We start from the raw sequence: 18,778 nt of genomic DNA, 5'->3' as shown, positions 1-18,778 counted from the left end.
TTGTTTTTCTCTTGCGCTTCTCTGAGTGTTGTCTCGCGGGCCGGATTCAATCCCTTAGCGGGCCCGATTTGGCCCGCGGGCCACCTGTTTGGCACATGTGTTCTAAGGTATGGATACTCTCCAAGGTAACCGATCGACTAAATCAGCTGCCCCCTAGTGGCTGTTTTATAACAAGAAACAAAAAAAAATAGGATGGTGTTATTGATTTTATTGATCATTAGCAAAAAAAAAAATGATTTGATCTAGAAATGGGTATTCGTTCAGATTTAATTTTTGCTTCAAGGTATTGGTAGTCACCTCAGCCGTTTTACAATTAGGAACAAACAATTTTAACAATATTGTGATTAATATCAAGGATTATTAGCAAAACAATAATGAAATAAAAAAATATTCAATGAAGAAACTGGTACCGATGTCAGTGAGGATATAAGCCTTGCTCAAAAGGTATTGATATACAAAACTACCGGTTGCTCATCAAATTAATCGGAAGCCCCCCTGTGGCCATTTTGTTAATCAGGAACTAGAAATCATGGTAATGTCATATTGTCGCATTAATTTCATGAAATATTAGTTACCATTTTTAGGACATTTATTTAAAGGTGTGAATATCTTGTATCGGTATTTTTGAATGCAAACTATTCACAAATGATACAAAAAAACAAGTGTATTTTTTAATTGATTTTAAAATTGCAAACAAGTAATAGTCAATATTTGAAAAATATATATATATTTCAGAAACTCTTAAAACATTAGAAAGATAGTCAATTGAGTACTAAAAATTTAAATGAAAGTTAGATGAATAAAAAATCGTGGTATCAAACATCCCTCACTGTTAGACTCCTTTGAAAATATATCTGAATTATACTATTATTGCAAAATAAAAGCAAATAAATATACAATATGAACGTTTATATACTTACTAAACATTACACAATAACAACATTATAAATACGTGTATCTTAAATAAAGCCAAATGGGAAGCCAAAATACAGTGCAAGGCCACCACCGTGTGGACAAAACCTGTACTACATACTATTTTGCGTGTCACTATCCTTTTTAACCAAACAATTAACCGCCGTTGAAGGTTACATAACAAAATGTGAAGCAGCAAGAAAATTAAAAGAATTACCAAGTATTAAGAAGCGTGTTCTGGTCCTCACGCCAGCGTTTTAATCGCTTTTATAAAGTTTGGCAATTAGGCGCTGATAAAATAATTACACTGGATGACATTCACTCTCATTTTCTAAAACTAGACTCGGTTTGTTAATCGAAACCCATAATTCATTCTCCGCTTTTTAAAAATGAATCTGATTATGTAATCAAGCTCCAAAATACTTAGTTGGGAAACTTTAATATGATTTGATAACAATTCGGACATTTTAAACGGATATTTATTCAGAAAATGTTCTTTCACATGCTAATGATAATAATGATAATAATTCATCTAATAATATCTTCCTAATCTACTCTTTGTTTCTGGATTTTTGTGTTTACTTTTATTTTTAATGTCGTATTCTTAAGGGGGAAAACATTGTTCTCAGCTCAGGGATGCTGCTGGAAATGTGAATTTCCCTTCGGGGATGAACAAAGTATCTATCTATCTATCTATCTATCTATCTATCTATCTATCTATCTATAAGCCATTTTGATTCATTTAGTTCGGAATTTGAAATGCATCCAAATCAATAGTAAGCTTTAATCGTAATCTTTAATTAGGAAAAAAAAAGGATTTTTCTGGCTTTTACCATCGTTTGGTGAACATTGCTAAATTTCTTGAATATACTTGTTTCCAAGAAAAACGTATTTTTGAGAAAGAATGGCTTTTAGGCAGAACTTTCATGATGGTGCATTTGTGATTGAATTTAAATTTATTGGAGCTGTCATATGAGAAGAAGGGTCAGAACCAGAATTTATGGCCAGGATAGCTCAAACCACAGACATACTTGCCAGTTTTAAACCCATCTGGAAGGACAAAAACATAGCAGTGCATTCAAAGATCAGACTCATGCAAGTGCTGGTTACCTCCATCTTCCACTACGCTGGCGAGACATGGACTCTCACAGCAAAACTGAAAAAGAAAATCCAGGCCATGGAGATGCGATGCTACAAGAAACGTCTAAGCATCAGCTACTTAGCCCATGTGAAAACCATCAGAGGGACCATTGGACGCTACGTAGAACTATTGTCAACTGCGGAAACTTCAGTGGTATGGTCATGTCACGAGATCATCAGGACTGGCCAGGATCATTCTCCAGGGCACAGTCCAAGGGGGCAGGAGGAGAGGAAGACCAACAACAAAAAGGAATGGACTGTTGCCAACTTTGCCACAACCCAAGAACAGGCCAGGAACCGTCAACAGTGGAGAAAGCAGTCCACAGTTGCGTCCTCATTGGTGCCATGATGATCCTTGCATGGTTGAGGGATCCGTGAACCGTGATACCTCCAATATCTAAACAATGCTTTCCATCAACTCAAAAGCATGTTGCTTGCAAAAGAACATTGTATTGCAAGAACACTGAACTTGGAGAAGGATGAGCCTGATTGTGGCACAGTGCATGCATTTCGAACCATCGTACCACCACTTGGACCTGATGTACGCCATCATCTCTAGAACCTGCAGCATTGGTGAAGATTTTGGAGCAGGAAGCTGTCATTTGGACGTTCTGTTTTTAACTCAGGGTTTCCACAAGGTCCTAGAAACTTGAAAAAGTCTTTCATTTGATAACCGCAAATTAAAGCATTGATACGTCTTAAATGTTGTCTTTTAACGCTCAAAAGTCAGAATTTGCCTCCATTTATAGAGCCAATAACTGTATAATAAGTAAACCAACAAAAGTATGGAAACGTTGTGTCCTAAAATTATTTTTCACTTTCAGACTTTATCGACCTCTTTCCTGCAGTCCCCTCATAACACCATCCATCCATGTCAATCGCGGCATTCCTCTTGGTCTCCCTCTGTTTACTTCTGCTCGGTAGAAGGTTTAAATAAAGTGGAAGCTAGAGCTCTTGCTGGTGATAGGAATGAGTGGAGAGGTGTTGTAAAAGGATAGTGGGATTTTTGGGCGTGTTCTAAGGGATGGACAGGGCACCCGTATGATGCGGCAGGGGTAAACCAGTGAAAGCGGTCAGGCCCTGCTGTTGAACAGAAGAGTGTGTTGTGTCACCCTGACCCGAGTTGACATGGCTGCTTTCTTGTGTCCGGTTTCATCTGGAGGGACAAAAGCATGACCAACTTGGGTGCTTAACTTGATTGGGTGTTTGGGCATCTGGGTTAGCCATGGTCCAAAAAATGTGTGTGTTTTTTTTTGCTATTTTTTCCCTTTTTAATTTTCTTTGTTTTTGTATTTATTTGTCTTGCTGTCAGTCAACCTTCTTGAGGGATATGACCAAGGTAAATAGATAGACTATCGATTTCTGACCGAATGCAATGAGTCGTTCGGAAAACCCAGATTTTCACGTTTTTGAAAATGCAGCGTTACGTTGGAGCTTTAAGTCGTCGTTCCAGTACATTTTGAATGGGAAAGGTTTAGCCAGTTGAAAGTGAGTGATTTAATGTATAACTGTGTTCTGGCGGTAGCAAGGAGTGAGTGGGAGGGGTCACCCAGCTGATGCCTGAACCCTTTGCAGCGGCAACGCCACCATTGTCTGGCACGGCGGATTAACGGAGGCAATCAGGCACAGACCTCCAACACAGGGTCACCCAGATGACGCCCAGAAACCATAGCAACGGGGGGTCAGGGATAACTGCGGCAGTCGGGCACAAACCTCTATCCCAGAGTCGCCCGGTTGACGTCCCGAACCAGTCGAGACGCCACCCCGGACCAGTGTTCCCTCTAAGCTGCGCGCGTGCACAATTGCGCACTGCTCGCACATTCTCAGGGCACAAGAAAATCTAGCCGGCGCACAAAAATGAGGGCTCAAAATTACTTTTTAAGAAGCGACTTAAGTCAAAGTTACAATGCATGACGGTAAAAATACACGGGTTCCCCTGACGTTGTGTCCCAAATGCGGTATTTTGAAATCGAACCAAGTTGAGCAAAGTTAGTAGAGTATGTCGAGAACCGGCTTCTTCGGCTCGGCTCACCAAAAGGAACCGGCTCTTTCGGGTCCTAAACGGCTCTTCAGGTTGTTTTTGCTTCTTTAGTCCCAACATTACCAAATATTAAGTAAAATTATGCACAAAATGACTTATAGGAAGGGGGGAATACAACAAAAAGAAAAAAATACCAAAATGAAAAAGTAGTGAAAAGCTGAGAAAAAAAGAAACAAAAAGAGAAAAAAAGAAGGAAAATTTTTTAGAAAAAAAGCCAGAAAAAAAGAAAAGAAAGAAATGTAGGAAAAAAAGTAAATAGAGAACAAAAAGAAAAAAGTAAAAGCTCGGAAAAAATAAACACGAGATTTTTTTTTAAAGGAATTAAAAAAAAGTTAAAAAAACACAGAAAAAATAATAAAAAGTTTGTGTTGCATTCAAATAATTTCCAATTATATCAAGTCAATCTTGTTGCCAACATTGTACTTCCACTAAAAAATGTGATTAAGTACAGTTCTGTATTTTGCAACCGACTAAATAAGCCCCCAAAAATGGTAATATTATGCGACAAAATATATCAGGAAATAAAAAGAAATGGATATCTTGTGAAAGAATTGTAAGAACAAACGACGTTTGTAGGCCGTACAATAGTAGATGAGTCAATTGATTCAAAAGAGAAAAATGATTTTGCATTGCCGGAAACTCAGCAAAATGTCACTTGATGTCAAGTTTTGGACATGTTTGATAATTAATTATCTTGCCACACTTGGGATTATGGTGGCTCACTGTTGTTTCAAGCGTTGCTCACCGACTTCGTGTGAACGCTCACACCCTTGGAAAATTAGAAGGAACATTGCCCCGGACAGTTCCGGTGCGCCCCCACAAAGACAATTACCCACGCACCCGTCCCGTACCTAAAAGGACCAGTTATGGACGTGTGGGCTTTAGGAGTCGGGGCGAGCGGTCATCCTGATGCGCCGGTGCAGCCAGGTCATCACTAGCAGAATTCAGTTTTGTGGCGTTCCCTGAGGGTCCTATCCTCTTGGCAGAGGCGGCTTGCTTTGCCACCTGGGTCTGTCCGTACCCGTCCCCTATGCCCCCGACGCCTGTGCAGTCTTGCTCATGACTGCCTCACTCCCGCCCTAAGTCCAGGCCGGTCCGTGCACCAGCGCGGTTCGGCTGCCTTTGCGAACCAAACCTCAGCTGCCGTGTACTTTATACCTTCGCCGCGGGGCTTTAAAGTCCCTGCCGTCGCTGCCTGGGGGGTCAGCCGCCAGGGTCCATCTTGACTCCTGCGTCTGTATGCCAGAACAAGTGGGAGATTGGTCTGAAATTTCATTGTGTGTGGTCTTGAAAAGGTCTTAAATTTGAATGGAAAAAAACCTGGAGGAATCCTGTAATTCTATTTCATGTTGGTGGTGTGTTCATGCCCTTGCAACATCTATTGCAGCCTGGTCGTCCTAAAAAGGGGATTACCTCTTGTGCAGCCCCTTCTCAAGGTTTCTTCACTCTGATGTTTTTGAGTTTTTCCTTGCCGTCGTGACAGTTTCAGATCAGGGAATGGTCTAATGGTGGTCTGTAGTCTCTACAGCCCTTATAGACTTCTTGCGATTAAGGGCTGTACAAATAAACATGACTTGATTTAGATGTGACGTCTCTGCAATGACATAAGACCGCCAGAAGATGGCGGTGCGACATCTATTAGAATTCCCATATAGACACCAACGTACCATTGTCTTCACATTTTTTAATGTAAATAACATTTCCGTTGAAATACAGTATACAATAAACGGATTAATATCTGACTGTCCATTGCTTAGCTTGCTAAATGATCACTTTACAACTGCATCTACAATAGGAAAATCGATCACATCTGCAGGTTAGAAGACTGACACTAAACAATTTCGATAAGATAGTAACACATCGCTCCAAAAATGTTCTTTTGATCGCCAAGATTGGACTCGAAGATTCTATTTGAACAAGACTTTTACAAACTCCGAAAATACTGCGACAACAAAGCAACATGTGTGAGCATGCACATGTAGACAAATTCCTGCAAGGCATTTTTTTTACATTCACAGTTGGAGAGGAACAATAAATTCATCTTAACGATACATGATTCTCTGCTCCAGATGCTTCAATATTTTATAAGACACTCCACAAAAGAAAATAACATGGGCAAAGCGCTCATAATGTGATTAAAGTCTTGTTTTTAGATGTATTTTGATGTGACGTTTACATTAACCTTGATCATTTTTGCTATTTAATTCCCACGTCTTTACATGATAAATCTGATTTATGATTCTTAACCATTTACATTTAGGGTGAATATTTCTTATAGAAAATACCTTTTATTTTACATTTATCATTGAAACCTACCGTCATGCATTGTAACTTTGAAATTAGCAGGTTTTGCATGTTTGTTACGTAAAACATTTGCGATGTTATGATACTTATTTACGTTGTAATACAAACATTTTATGTATTTAAATGACACATTTTCATACTTTATTTACATGATAATCCTTTATATGAAAAGGTAAAGTATTAACATTTTACATGTTTTATTCAGGTAAATGTAAATGGTCTGCCTTTCTATAGTGCTTTTCAAGTTACTGAAAACCTCCTAAAGCGCTTTACAATGTGCTTTACTCATTCACACACACACTCACACACCGATGCAAGGAGACTACCTGCTTATCGAGGGCATTAGGGATTCCGTGTCTTGCCCAAGGACACTTCGACATACAACACGGAGGAGCCGGGAATCGAACCTGCGACTGCTTGATCCCAAGCTTTACCCCCTGAGCGACTGTTATAATAATTCATGTTTTAAAATCAAACTTTCTTGACTTGAAACTTGTTGGGAATACATTTTACATAATACGTTGAATTATTATATTAGTACTCAAAAATGAACATGGAAAACAAATCCCAATATGAGAGAATTTTTAAATGTGATGGGTTTTTTTTTGCATGAGAATTTTAACGTTTTTACATCTAAATTTAATGTATTTACATGACAAATTCTACAATTGTGTGCAATATTTTTGATATTTTATGATTCTTACAAGGTCGTTTTTATGTTTTGATATGAAAATGATGATTGTTTTGGTTATGTAAAACATTTGAACATTTTTACATTATGTTTATGATTTTATACAAACATTTCTGAGAGTTATTACATGTCACATTGTTTTGCAACTATTTTAGAATTTTTACATTTCTAAATGAAAATTTTGACACTTTTTATGACTATTTAATGCATTTTTGATTCATTTAATGTTTTTTACATGATTATTTTTCTGCCTTGTCATGGAAGTGAATTGAAAACTATTTGTTATTACTAATGACCTTTTTTGCATGCGAATTTATTAATGAAAGTTTTGTGTATGCATATTACATTACATTACATTTTTATGCGTGGTAAATTTTTGATAAATTAATAATCTATTGTTTTTACATGATTATTCTTCACATGACAAATGTCCCAATTTCTGAAAAATGTTTTACTTTTTTGCATGAACATTTTTAACATATTTAAATCCAAATTTCAATTATTTACATAGCAATTTCACGTAATATTTTTGATGAAGTTTTTAACATGGTACATTTAAGGTTTTTTTATACAATATTATTTTTATTTTTTGATAAATGTCAGATTTTTGGACAATTTTACAAGTGACATTTTTTTGCATAATTTTTTTAACATTTTTTTAATCAAAATTGCATCTATTTACATGAACCATTTCACATTTTTATGCATGGTTTTAGTATATTTTGATAAATGATACATTGATTGTTTTTACGAGATTATTTTTCACTGACATTTTTGCAAAGCTTTTTCGCACTAGTGGAATGTGTTATCGTAATAATTACGTTAAAACAGGGTAGCTTTAGTGTCATGGAACTGAATTTTCATTGGGCGCGGCAAACCCGTTTCCGCGGCGGTTTGGATTTAGGATCGGCAGCATCCGACCGTCCTCATTTCTCTGTCCACGTACTCCTGCAACTGGAATTTAGACTGCTCGGGCTCCTTCATGGTCCTGTGCTTGAGCTCTCTAAGCCAGACGGGGAAAAAAAGAAGAAGAAGACGGCATCACTTTAGCGCTGCAGTTGTCATCATTAGGCCCTCCCCCCCGATTGACTTGGCGCAAGATTGCGGGTCTTCTGTTCGCCGTTTATTTTCGGACGCGACCTTTCACTTTGACGAAAACGAAGCGACGGACGGACGGGCGGGGCGCCGGGTGGACGGCTATTTTGTCACGATAATATTCAAGTCATCCCTCTTTCCCGGTTTCTGTTTCTTCAAGCGGATACCCGTCGGGTGCGATCACTGACTTTCGTGTTCACACCTCCTGTTCGATGACCTTTGTGTTACCCTAACGGGGGAGGGGAAAAAAGCTTGGCTGCAGGGCAATGATACAGCAAAAAAACAATAATAATAAAACCTCCGCCCGAAATTGACTCATTCAATGCCATTGACCGCTTTGGACGTCCAAGTTACATTTTCCTGTAACTGAGCTGGACTTGAGTGATTTTAACTAACTCATATATGCCAGAATTTTCTCTCAAATGGGAAGTGCGAGTGCCAGCCAATTTTTGCCATTTTAACTCATTTTTGAAGGTTTACAGAAAATGTTATACTGTAGCTCCATGCAGTGTGTGCAAACCTGGTGAAAAACTACAGTGTATGTTTGACCTCTGTAATAGCAAACCAAGGCTACTGTACAAAATATTAACGTTCATTTTCTCAGGTGTTCAAATACTTATTTGCAGCTATATCACACAAATAAATTGTTAAAAAAATCTTGCATTGCGATTTCTGGATTTTTGTTTTTAGTTTATCTCTCTCACAGTTGACATGCACTAACGATGAAAATTGTAGACCCTTCCATGATTTCTAAGTGGAAGAAATGGCAAAATAGCAGGGTGTTTAAATACTTATTTTCTTCACTGTATCTAGCCATAGGACATATTAAAAGAAAGCTTCAACCCTCATCTCTTATTAGAAAATGTTTTTAGCGTTTATCATTGTTCAGTCAACAAAACTTGAACATTGCCAAGTCTCCTGAAAATACTAATTTCCAGGAAAACTAAGAAAAACGGCTTCTCGTTAAAAGATGCATTTCAAGCATAAAGTTTTGGATTTGTGATGCCCTGCTTTTCATAAACACAAGTGGACTTGCAAAATAACATTTTATTGTAAATACACTGAATTGATGCATGAACTGTCAGAGACTGTGCAGAACGTGTTCCCTCATGCGACCGCGTTCGTCCAAACGTGCATGAAACATTGTCCCTCTGTGACCAAGCGATGTCGATGGGACTTTTTTTGGAAAGAAATAAGCTCTGTTGTGGAGTTATGACAGCCCATTATCCATATTTTCACTATTCTCACAACACTGCTTCAGTATGCCTTCTCGCTACATGGGTAAAAGGAAGTGGGGGCTCATTCGATGTGTGGACAAAAAGCTGATCAAAGCCACTCCTGCCATCTAAAGGTGATTTATCATACTGAAATAATTCCTAGAGGCTTAATACTTACTGATCAGCAGCGACAAAGCCTTTATCATAGCATTTTAAAATAAAACAAGAAAATCTTATTTTTACGTTTTGGGAAAATGCTTCTGAAAACGTTTTCATTCGTTGCGGCATTGAATACAAACAAAGAGCACCATCTGGAGGAGTCCAAAATACTTTGAGTACTTTGTTTGCTTAATTTGGATATTTTTTGACCTTATTCGAATATTTTTAACCCTTATGCCGACGAGGAGAAACTGAAAGTACTGTGCGACTCACTTGGCCACGGCAGTGAAGGCCAGCTCCACGTTTAGTCCAGACCTGGCGCTTGTCTCCATGAAGGGCACACCAAACTCCTGCAAAATTAATAATACATTTTAAAAAATAGCATTTTTACCCAAGGGTTGAACAGTACTCACTTCATTTGCACATAAATGGTTACAAATTGGGTAGTTTTTAGTGGACAGTCTGCCTTATTGTTCATTTATTGAAGATACCCAAATAGGTTTCTATTGTATAAGTTTGTTTGGATCAGATCATTAGTAATGGGTCATTGCGATTTTCGAGGAATTTTGGAAACAAACAATGGACCGGATTCATAAAATGTGATTTCTTGCAATAATTAACGGGATCAGTTCCAAATTATTAGAATCAAATGATCAATTGTAATATATATTCACCCTTTTTCGAGGAACATGCTTTTGTAATTGACTGAGCCCTACTCCTCATTAACTCATAACATCGAAGTTAATAAATAACATGTGCTTTTGTTTTTTTACAGATACATATGAAACTGGTAGCCCCTTCAGGTTCAAATAGCTTGGCTTTAGATCAATTAAGTAGTCTTTCCCACGCAGTCACCCTCAAGCATTAAGGACAACACGAGTAGGACGCAGAGGTGCTTCAAGAAAATATCTCGCCAAATCAGAGATCAGTGTGATTTTTAACAAATTGAAATTGATAAAAATAATCAATTAATTAATTAATTAATATTTTCTAAATTAAGTATGTTTTAATAATGCCCAACTGAGTTCAAAAGGTCTTATTTTTCTCACCACACCTATCTGCTTTTATATTTGTTTTTGCAAAGCTGCTCGGGGCGTAACACAATAGGTAGGAGGAATGGGGGACAGGGGGAGTGCTGGAAGGTAGAGGTAGGATCTTGGGCCCGGGCCAAAACCCAAACAATGTAGTTCATTTTCATTTCCGTTCGCTGCGCGTCGCCAAGATGCGCACTTCAGCGCCAAACTGTTCATTTTGGCGCTGCACTCGCAGTGCACACTAGATTTGAGGGACTCAGCCCCAAGTGAGCCCTAAGCTGCGTAGCCCAACTCGTGGTTGAAGTACGCACGGCTGAAGTAAAGCTTCGTGCTAAATTTGGCGGCAAATTAAAGCTTCGGCTTTATTTCTGGCTCGTTCGTCATATCAAGTTAATCAGTCGGGTTCATATACCCGCGACTCGGGTCGGGTCGGGCTGATATTTTTAGGCCCGATCATACCTCTACTGGACAGTCACATTGTTCGTCCCTGAGTTTTTTTTCCCTTCTTGTTAGTAGGGCATTCTACACTGCATAAAGAAATCTCTCAATCTCACACACACATTTTTCTAGCAAGCCACACAGACTTTTTAAAATCTCTACATCAACGGTTTCCAGTCTGCAGCGTATGGAGTCCGAAAAGTTTTTGTTTCGATGGCTCCGCCCCAGCCCGTTTCTCCAATGAGAAGGCGGCTGGATGAAAGAGGAGAGTAAAGGTTTGGAAAACCAAAAGAGAGTATAACTCGGCTTTGAAGCCACGTTCTCGTCTGCTCTTCTTCCCAGTTTTATATATGATTAAAAAAGCCGATACCAATACCCGTCAAATCCCCAAATATTGGTGCCGATAACCGGATGAGTCGATAATCAGTTGACCTCTAAATTATATACTAAAAAAAGGGTAATCTGCTGCCACCTTCTGATCTGAATGCATTTTACAGTCACTTGGCTGATCACTTAAAGAAACCAAAGCCATAGTTTTATGCAAAGATAAAGATCCTGCAGAACATTAGACAAGATTTCCGGCCGGTCGTTCGTAAGTTGAATTTGTTCGTAAGTTGCTTCAGTGCTATATTTTATATGTTTAAGGTTTGTATATGTATGTTTAATTTAAGGCTTGTGTAACGTGTATTGTTTTGTACTAAAAAATAAACGTTTCATAAAATAATATGCTCTATAAAGATGAATAAAGTTGAGTTTAACTTACTTTTGGAAGATGCGCTTTTCCGTGATAAAAAGTGTCAGAAAAAAAGCGTTCTGACCATTTTCTCAACCGCATCAAGCTTTCTTATTCCACTTTCATTTCAAAAGAAAATGCTTGCCACTTCTTTACACCAAACATATTGAATGGATGCACGAGATGCATGATGCTACCAGCCCCATGCTTCACAGCAGGGGATGGTGTTCTTCAGATCGTACTCTTCATTCTTCTTTCTCAAAACACGCTTGAGGGAATTAGGACCAAAACGTTTTTTTTTTGCCTCATCCAACCACAAAACTCTATAGGATGACTCATCTGTATCATCCAATGTTCTTAGCGCGCTAGATACAGTACATGTAGTACTGTATGTTTGTTTACACACGAACTAGGAAGAGGAAGCCGAATTTCTTCTTCGGGGTGAATGCTGGGTGACCCCTCACAGCACCACACGCGGGTAGCGGCGGAGAGAAGTACTACAGTACTGACCTGTAGTCGGAAAAAGGTGCACACAATACAAAATCTAACTTGCAGCAATGTCCGGATATTTTTCGACATCCCGTAAAAAATGTTCGTATCTACCGTTTTTCGTAAGTGGAATGGTCGTAAGTAGGGGAATAGGGGAGTACATGTGCGTATACTTTAAAGAGGGCCGATATTTTAATATCTGTAAAATTGTGTAGCATACAAACAAGACTTTTGTAACGATAACAAGCGAGTCAGCATAATACAGCAACACTCAATGAGAGGCTTGCACATAGTGAAAATGTACAATTATAGCTTATGTTTTGGCTTCCAATAATAAGATCAGCACCAGCTGCTATTACCATAAACACTCTCCCTGCTTTCACATCAACTTGCACAATAAAACCGGAATCCGCCGTGTGGTTGCTTGTAATTTCGCCGCTGGCGCTGGCTCGAGCTCGGGCATTAATATTACATGGTAGACCACCGCCGGCCAAATTAATCTCTTGTTCCACATAGTCTGCTACAACAAAGCTCGGTGGGAAGAAATGGCTCCGTTCATAGCGCGTGGCCCTCCGCCATTTATATTCGGAGTGTGTTTTCTGTCATGACAGTTGTCTTGTTTTGCGTTCCCCGCGTTGACGGGCAAGGCGGCGGTGCGACAGCTTTCCCTCACGCTCAACCTCGTGCACTTATCAGAGCTTATCCCGGTGAAATGGGCTGGAAAATTAAGTCAGCGAGCCACTGCACTTCCCCGGTCGGCCGTGCAAAAAGATAAATATATAGAAAAATGCTAACATTTGCTAAGTCTGATGTGTTTAGTTTTCAAAACAGTCTGTTTGATTACAGAACAGATATTACAGTGGTGTCTCGTCATACGAGTTTAATCCATTCCCGGATGTAGTTCTGATTGCTCTGTAACGATCACATTTTCCCCGATATGAATTTATTTAAAACGAATGGGTACGTACCCGTCGTCCCAAAACCATCCAAGTTAACATAAGAAGATACAGACAGAAGATAAAAAAAGATGATTTTGATGACATGAAATGCGAGTTTATTATGAGCACTTACCATGGAAGAAGTCCTGTGTAACAGAGGTCGCATACCTGTCAAATTATCTGCTTTCCCCGTATTTTATACGCGTTTTTATCATTTGAAATCGTGTACACAGTGTAACCATTTTTATACACACCCTCCCCTACTTACGACCCTGAAGAAAAAATCCGCTCCCTTCTCCTAGTTTGTGTGTAAACATTCTATAATGTATCTCAGGGGTGCTAAGAACTTTGACATTTTTATTGTTTAATATCTCATGCATCCATTCAATATGGTTGGTATAAAGTGTAAGGAAGAGGCGAGCCAATTCTTTTGAAATAAAAGTGTACAAGAAAGCTTGATGCGGTTGAGAAAATGGTCGGAACGCTTTTTTTTGCCACTTTTTATCACGGAGGAGGAAGTTGCCTAACTCTTGAAGCTCATTTTCCAAAAGTAAGTTAAATTTTACTTTATTTGTCTTTACAGAGCATATCATTTTATGAAATGTTAATTTTTTAGTACAAAACATTAAAGGTTACTTATACAAGCCTTAAACATACTTAAATAAACCTTAAACATACAAAATGTAGCACTGAAGCAACTTACGAACAAATTCAACTTACGATCGTCCGAAAACTTTTGTATGCCACATTGTTAACAAATTAGTCCCCACAAAGGTTTTCTTTTTTTTTTTTTTTTTTTTACAAATTTCCTAAAAGTTATATCTTGTATACAAATCTCATTCCTAAGTAGGGCAGCGTCTGTACTGGAATGTTCAAAAATAAATAAATAAATAAAAGGAGCGGTTTTGTCTCCAGTGTCTTGGTCACTGGTAGCAGACGACAATGCCATCATTAATCTCTACTATTGTCGCAGTATTTTACATAGTCCATCACTCTGTGAGTAAATAGGTGCATCGTGTTTTCTAAGGTGTATTATCACTCAACAAGAGGAATTGCAACCCTTAATCCCAAAAATAATTGGCTGAGGTTGATGGATATCAGATTGAAAGACTGTTGATGATTCGTAAGCACTTACTGTACACTTAAAATTAAAGTTACTGTAGCTTTTAATGAAGGTGTGTTTTTTGCCTGTAGTAGTTTCCGTGCGCAAACTGGAATGCTGATGTTGGCGGTGAGCATTCACAAGCGATGAGCGGTCTCTAGGGGTAGCCTCTGGGATTGCTTGTGACCTGGATTTCCGGTCTTCCCAATAATACTCTTTTATCAAACTTTTCTTGTTTAAAGGTACTTGTACCACTGTATAACAATACAAACATCTGGGGGAGGGATACTAATTCTGATGTTTATATTATAAATTTGACATGTATTAAAAAGTAATAATTACTTTGGCCAGCTTTTCTCCCTCCTCACGTTTCACCACCCTGTTGTGGTTTGAGTCGGCCTGCAAAAAAAAAAAAATAATAGTGACAACATTCAAGACAAAAACTAAAAAAAGAATAATATTAGATTTAATGTAAGCTTTTGTCTATTAATGGAGATCCAATTGGAGCAAAAAATTAAAGGTACAATGAGCAAGTTTGTGTGATGTTTTGATTTACAATTTATTTATTTATTTTTGAAGGGTGGGGAATTTTTTGTGCTCGTTTTTCCTGAAATGTAGGCTTACAATTTGAGGATATTTTTTACAATTTACTTTGATAGAAATTGCAAAACAATAAAACAAATCATGTATAATAGATACACAAACTAAAATATATAACATAGAAATATAATATGATTACCTTTTCCAATAAAACGCTTTTTCAGAATGTTTTGCAATACTAGGAAAATACTCTCAGATATATAAAACATAGTAGAAATCAGAAAATTCCAAGTCAATAATAAAAATATAACACGTTTTGCAAATTATTTATTAAAATGTATTTCAGACTTTACTACATGTAATTTCCATAAAGAGACTAGACTAAAAATTACTCTCGTAAAAAAAAAAAAAACTAAAAATTGGGAAATTAGAAATCAGTAATAGAAATGTATATATTTGGAAAATTATACCTCATTTGTATTTATTCAAATATGTTTATGGATTTACTAAGTATAATTTCATTGAATATAATACGCTAACAACGGTTTCTCCATACATTTTTCGGAATACCTTGCAAGACTAAAAAAAGCACTAATAAATATAAAAAAAAATAGTGAAAATCGAGAAATGCCACATAAGTCATAAAAATGTATATATTTCTTAAAAGTTATGCCACATATTTATTTATCAAAATATGTTTCTGTATATCTTACCTATCTTTTCATTTGAAAATGCAACAATAGCTTTTCCCATAAAATCCCCTTTTCCGCATATTTTGCAGGACCATCCAAAAACTCTCAGAAATGTAAAAAAAATGTGAAAATCAGATTGGTGATGGTGGATGGGTGGGGGGTTTCCTTTTGTGCTATTAATGTGAACTAAAAAGAGCTGCCAATTTTAATATGTTTTATTTTTGGTTAATAAACTAAACTACATGGTTAAAATTTGAGCGTGTTTGTTGGACTACGAGGTAACAAAGGTTTAAATTATATTCTCAGCATCAGAATGGGACAGCATAGGGTGAATTTTTGCATTGTCGCCAAGATGGAAAATAGCTATTCAAGTAATATTTTTAACAAGTAATCAAAACCACAGATCAGGGTCAAATTTTGACTCAGTCATTCTGGGTTAGGGTTTGGAGCAGTGTTTGAGAACAAGTCACTGCGTTGATAACGGAAGCATACAAATGCTGATGAGAAGGGGACCTAGGACTGAGCCCTGCGGAACGCCACAGGTAACATTTATTTTCCTCATGCTGAGGTTTCCCTTGCCCTCATGTAGGTTTCACATCAGGGGATGGTGTAATGGTGTTGTGTGCAGTCATTTGGGACTTTATGTGATTAAGGGCTATACAAATTAATATGACTTGAATAAATTTAATGAAATACAATTTAAAAATAATGAAAGCTGAAAAATTTTGCCCGTTTTATGCTTGAATGGGTTATTCTACCACGTTATTATAAATTGAGTTGTAAATAAGACGAGGAAGAGGGGGCGTGTAAAAAAAAAAAGTGGTACGGAATGTTTTATAGAGTGGCGAGCGGCTGTCCGGGGCGATAACTCCGGGCTGGCCGATACGAGCCGCTCCTTCGCATTACAGCCGCTTTGACTTATCGCTATTAAAACCAACTCTGGCTAATGGAGAGGTGGAAGCTCTCAAATTCCCTGTTTTCAGTCGGAGTGGAAGCTGCTCGACTGTAAATCCCTCAACTCGGGACGTAAGGCACGAGTTCATAAATCTGCGAGGAGGCCCGGCTGCGCTTTCTGTCAAATTGTCCCGGTTGACGGGGGCAGGCTCACCTTGTTGCCTAGCAGCATGACCACCACGTCCTGCTGAGTGTACTCGTGGATCTCCGTCAGCCAGGCCTGCAGAAAAAGGAAGGAGTTGCCAAAGTGAAAGGAGGTTAAGACAAATATTCATTATCATTCACATTTATAGATCGTGGTGGGCCGTGCGTTTCACACCTAGGCCTTCGGTATACAGAGTCAATCCAACCCTTAAAAACTATTTTATGGCTATAGAACAACCATTAATAACCTGATAAAATCACGATAGTATTTATTTAGGAATATAGCCACATTTTACTCACCAAAATCTTATTATTTGTGCCCAAATTCATCCTCCTTTATTTCTTAAAGAAGATTTCAATTACTTTTGTACAAATTCTCCAAGCATTTAAGTTCTCTCAAGAAATTATTTTCCACCGCTATCGAAGCTTATGCTGAAAGTCAATCTTGTTCTGTCATATTTCAATTTAGAGTTGAAAATGTGTGTTAATCAGTGACAGCAGACACGGGGATACTGTATTTTTTTTACATTTTCATTGCGGTACTTCCGTTACCACCACCTTGTCAATCATAGTTTGTGAAACGCTTCGTTGCGCCTTCTGGAAGGCGCAGGCTTCCAAACTCTGAATCGAATAGGCTATACCAACAGCTTTATCGTCACTTATTTGATGCCTCAGGGTCTTCAGAGCTGATTGTGAAAGCCTCGGATTAGATTTCTGAGGATGGCAAGAAATGATGGCTGAAATGTGATTGGTTAAATGCTTGCATCATACAATACAGTAACACTTTTGTCAAAAATAGTCCAGTTCAGGTTACAATTGGAACGTTCCAGTTGGGTTAACTTGACTGAAATTCCTTACTAGTTCTGGTTCAAAGAGCAAAAATTCAGTTGTCTTACCAAAATAAATAAACAATTGGACGTTTTATAAATTAACTACAACAACTGACATTTTGGTTTTGTAAATACTGATAAAAAAAATTGTGTAATTTTGTCTGAAAACAGAAATGTGATTATATTGTGCACATAATGCAACCCCTATCTGCCAAACAAAGCAAACAATCTCCGAAAAAATAAATTTTCATTTATTCGAACACCATGCGCCACCAACCTCCTGGAAATTGAATATTTGTCATTTCCACAAAAAAATAAAAATCTGATTTTTATTTCATGACCGACAGTATTGAAATAGTTTTCTTAAAATAATATAAAATGTAAAAATAAATCTGAAATAAACACCAAACTCGTGTATTTTTACAACAACCAAAACCGGGTTCCACATCTCGTTAAATTGTTATTTTTTTTACCATTTTCTGTCTATAAAAATGGGGCCCAAAAAAATTGAGGGATAAGCGGAAAACAGTAAGGAAAAGGGTAAAACAGTGACAACAACGGTCGAGTCTAAGAAGGAAACGATTGCGGAATGTAAAAGTGGTGTACGAGTGTCTGCCATTGAAGTGCTACTCGAAGGTACAGTAAATGGTTTCCATTGTTATTTTTTTAGCTTTTTACCAGTATAACAATCTTTATTATCTACATATTCAATTAAATATGATGTTTGGATACACGCTTTTTAAATATTTTGGATACCTGTTTATTTTAGTATGAGGCTATCTTAAAATTAGCAGCCATACAAAACTGCAGGCGTGCACCAATTTAACAAATTGAGTGCCAAGTGCATCCATCCATTATCTGCACCGCTTATTCTCAATAGGGTCGCAGGGGTGCTGGAGCCCATTCCAGCCATCTCGGGCAGTGGGCAGGGGACACTCTGAACTGGTTGCCAGCCAGTCGCAGGGCACACAGGGACAGACAATTCGCTCGCTCATTCACACCTATGCATGTTTTTGGAATGTGGGAAGAAACCAGAGTGCTCGGAGGAAACCCACGCAAGCACGGGGAGAACATGCAAACCACACAGGAAGGTTCAATCTCGTGACCTCAGAACTGTGCCGCTAACCACTGCGCTGCCGTGCTGCTTAAGTGCTACAACGAAAGGGAAATAAAATACAGAGAAAAAAAAGTGCTTTTACTTGCCACACATTCTGACAAAAAATGCAGTGGTGGATGAGGAGCCGGTCTGTACAAACTAACAGATATGGCTTTGCACACGTCGTGTGTAAACCTCATCTCTCTCAGTCTTTCTCGTGTCAGTGATT

The 18,778-nt window shown here is 38.0% G+C and overlaps 1 protein-coding gene across 1 annotated transcript in view; it reads right to left on the bottom strand.

Moving 5' to 3' along the window:
• Nucleotides 1-6,434: 6,434 nt before the first annotated feature.
• Nucleotides 6,435-18,778, bottom strand: part of rab26 (RAB26, member RAS oncogene family) — a 53,600-nt gene continuing 41,256 nt past the window's right edge. The window contains exons 6-9 of the mRNA XM_088323229.1: nt 16,634-16,699; nt 14,636-14,692; nt 9,833-9,909; nt 6,435-8,091 (exon numbers count right to left, since the gene is read on the bottom strand). Of these exons, the coding sequence (XP_088179355.1) occupies nt 7,989-8,091; nt 9,833-9,909; nt 14,636-14,692; nt 16,634-16,699 (303 nt within the window). The 3' untranslated portion in view covers nt 6,435-7,988. The remainder of the gene's footprint in view (nt 8,092-9,832; nt 9,910-14,635; nt 14,693-16,633; nt 16,700-18,778) is intronic.

The sequence above is a fragment of the Urocampus carinirostris genome, chromosome 19, assembly GCF_059441175.1.
Source record: "Urocampus carinirostris isolate Australia breed hairy pipefish chromosome 19, RoL_Ucar_1.0, whole genome shotgun sequence".
Classification (NCBI taxonomy): Eukaryota; Metazoa; Chordata; class Actinopteri; order Syngnathiformes; family Syngnathidae; genus Urocampus; species Urocampus carinirostris.
The sequence above is the reverse complement of the archived record's forward strand: the minus strand, read 5'-3'. Positions and strand labels throughout refer to the sequence as shown.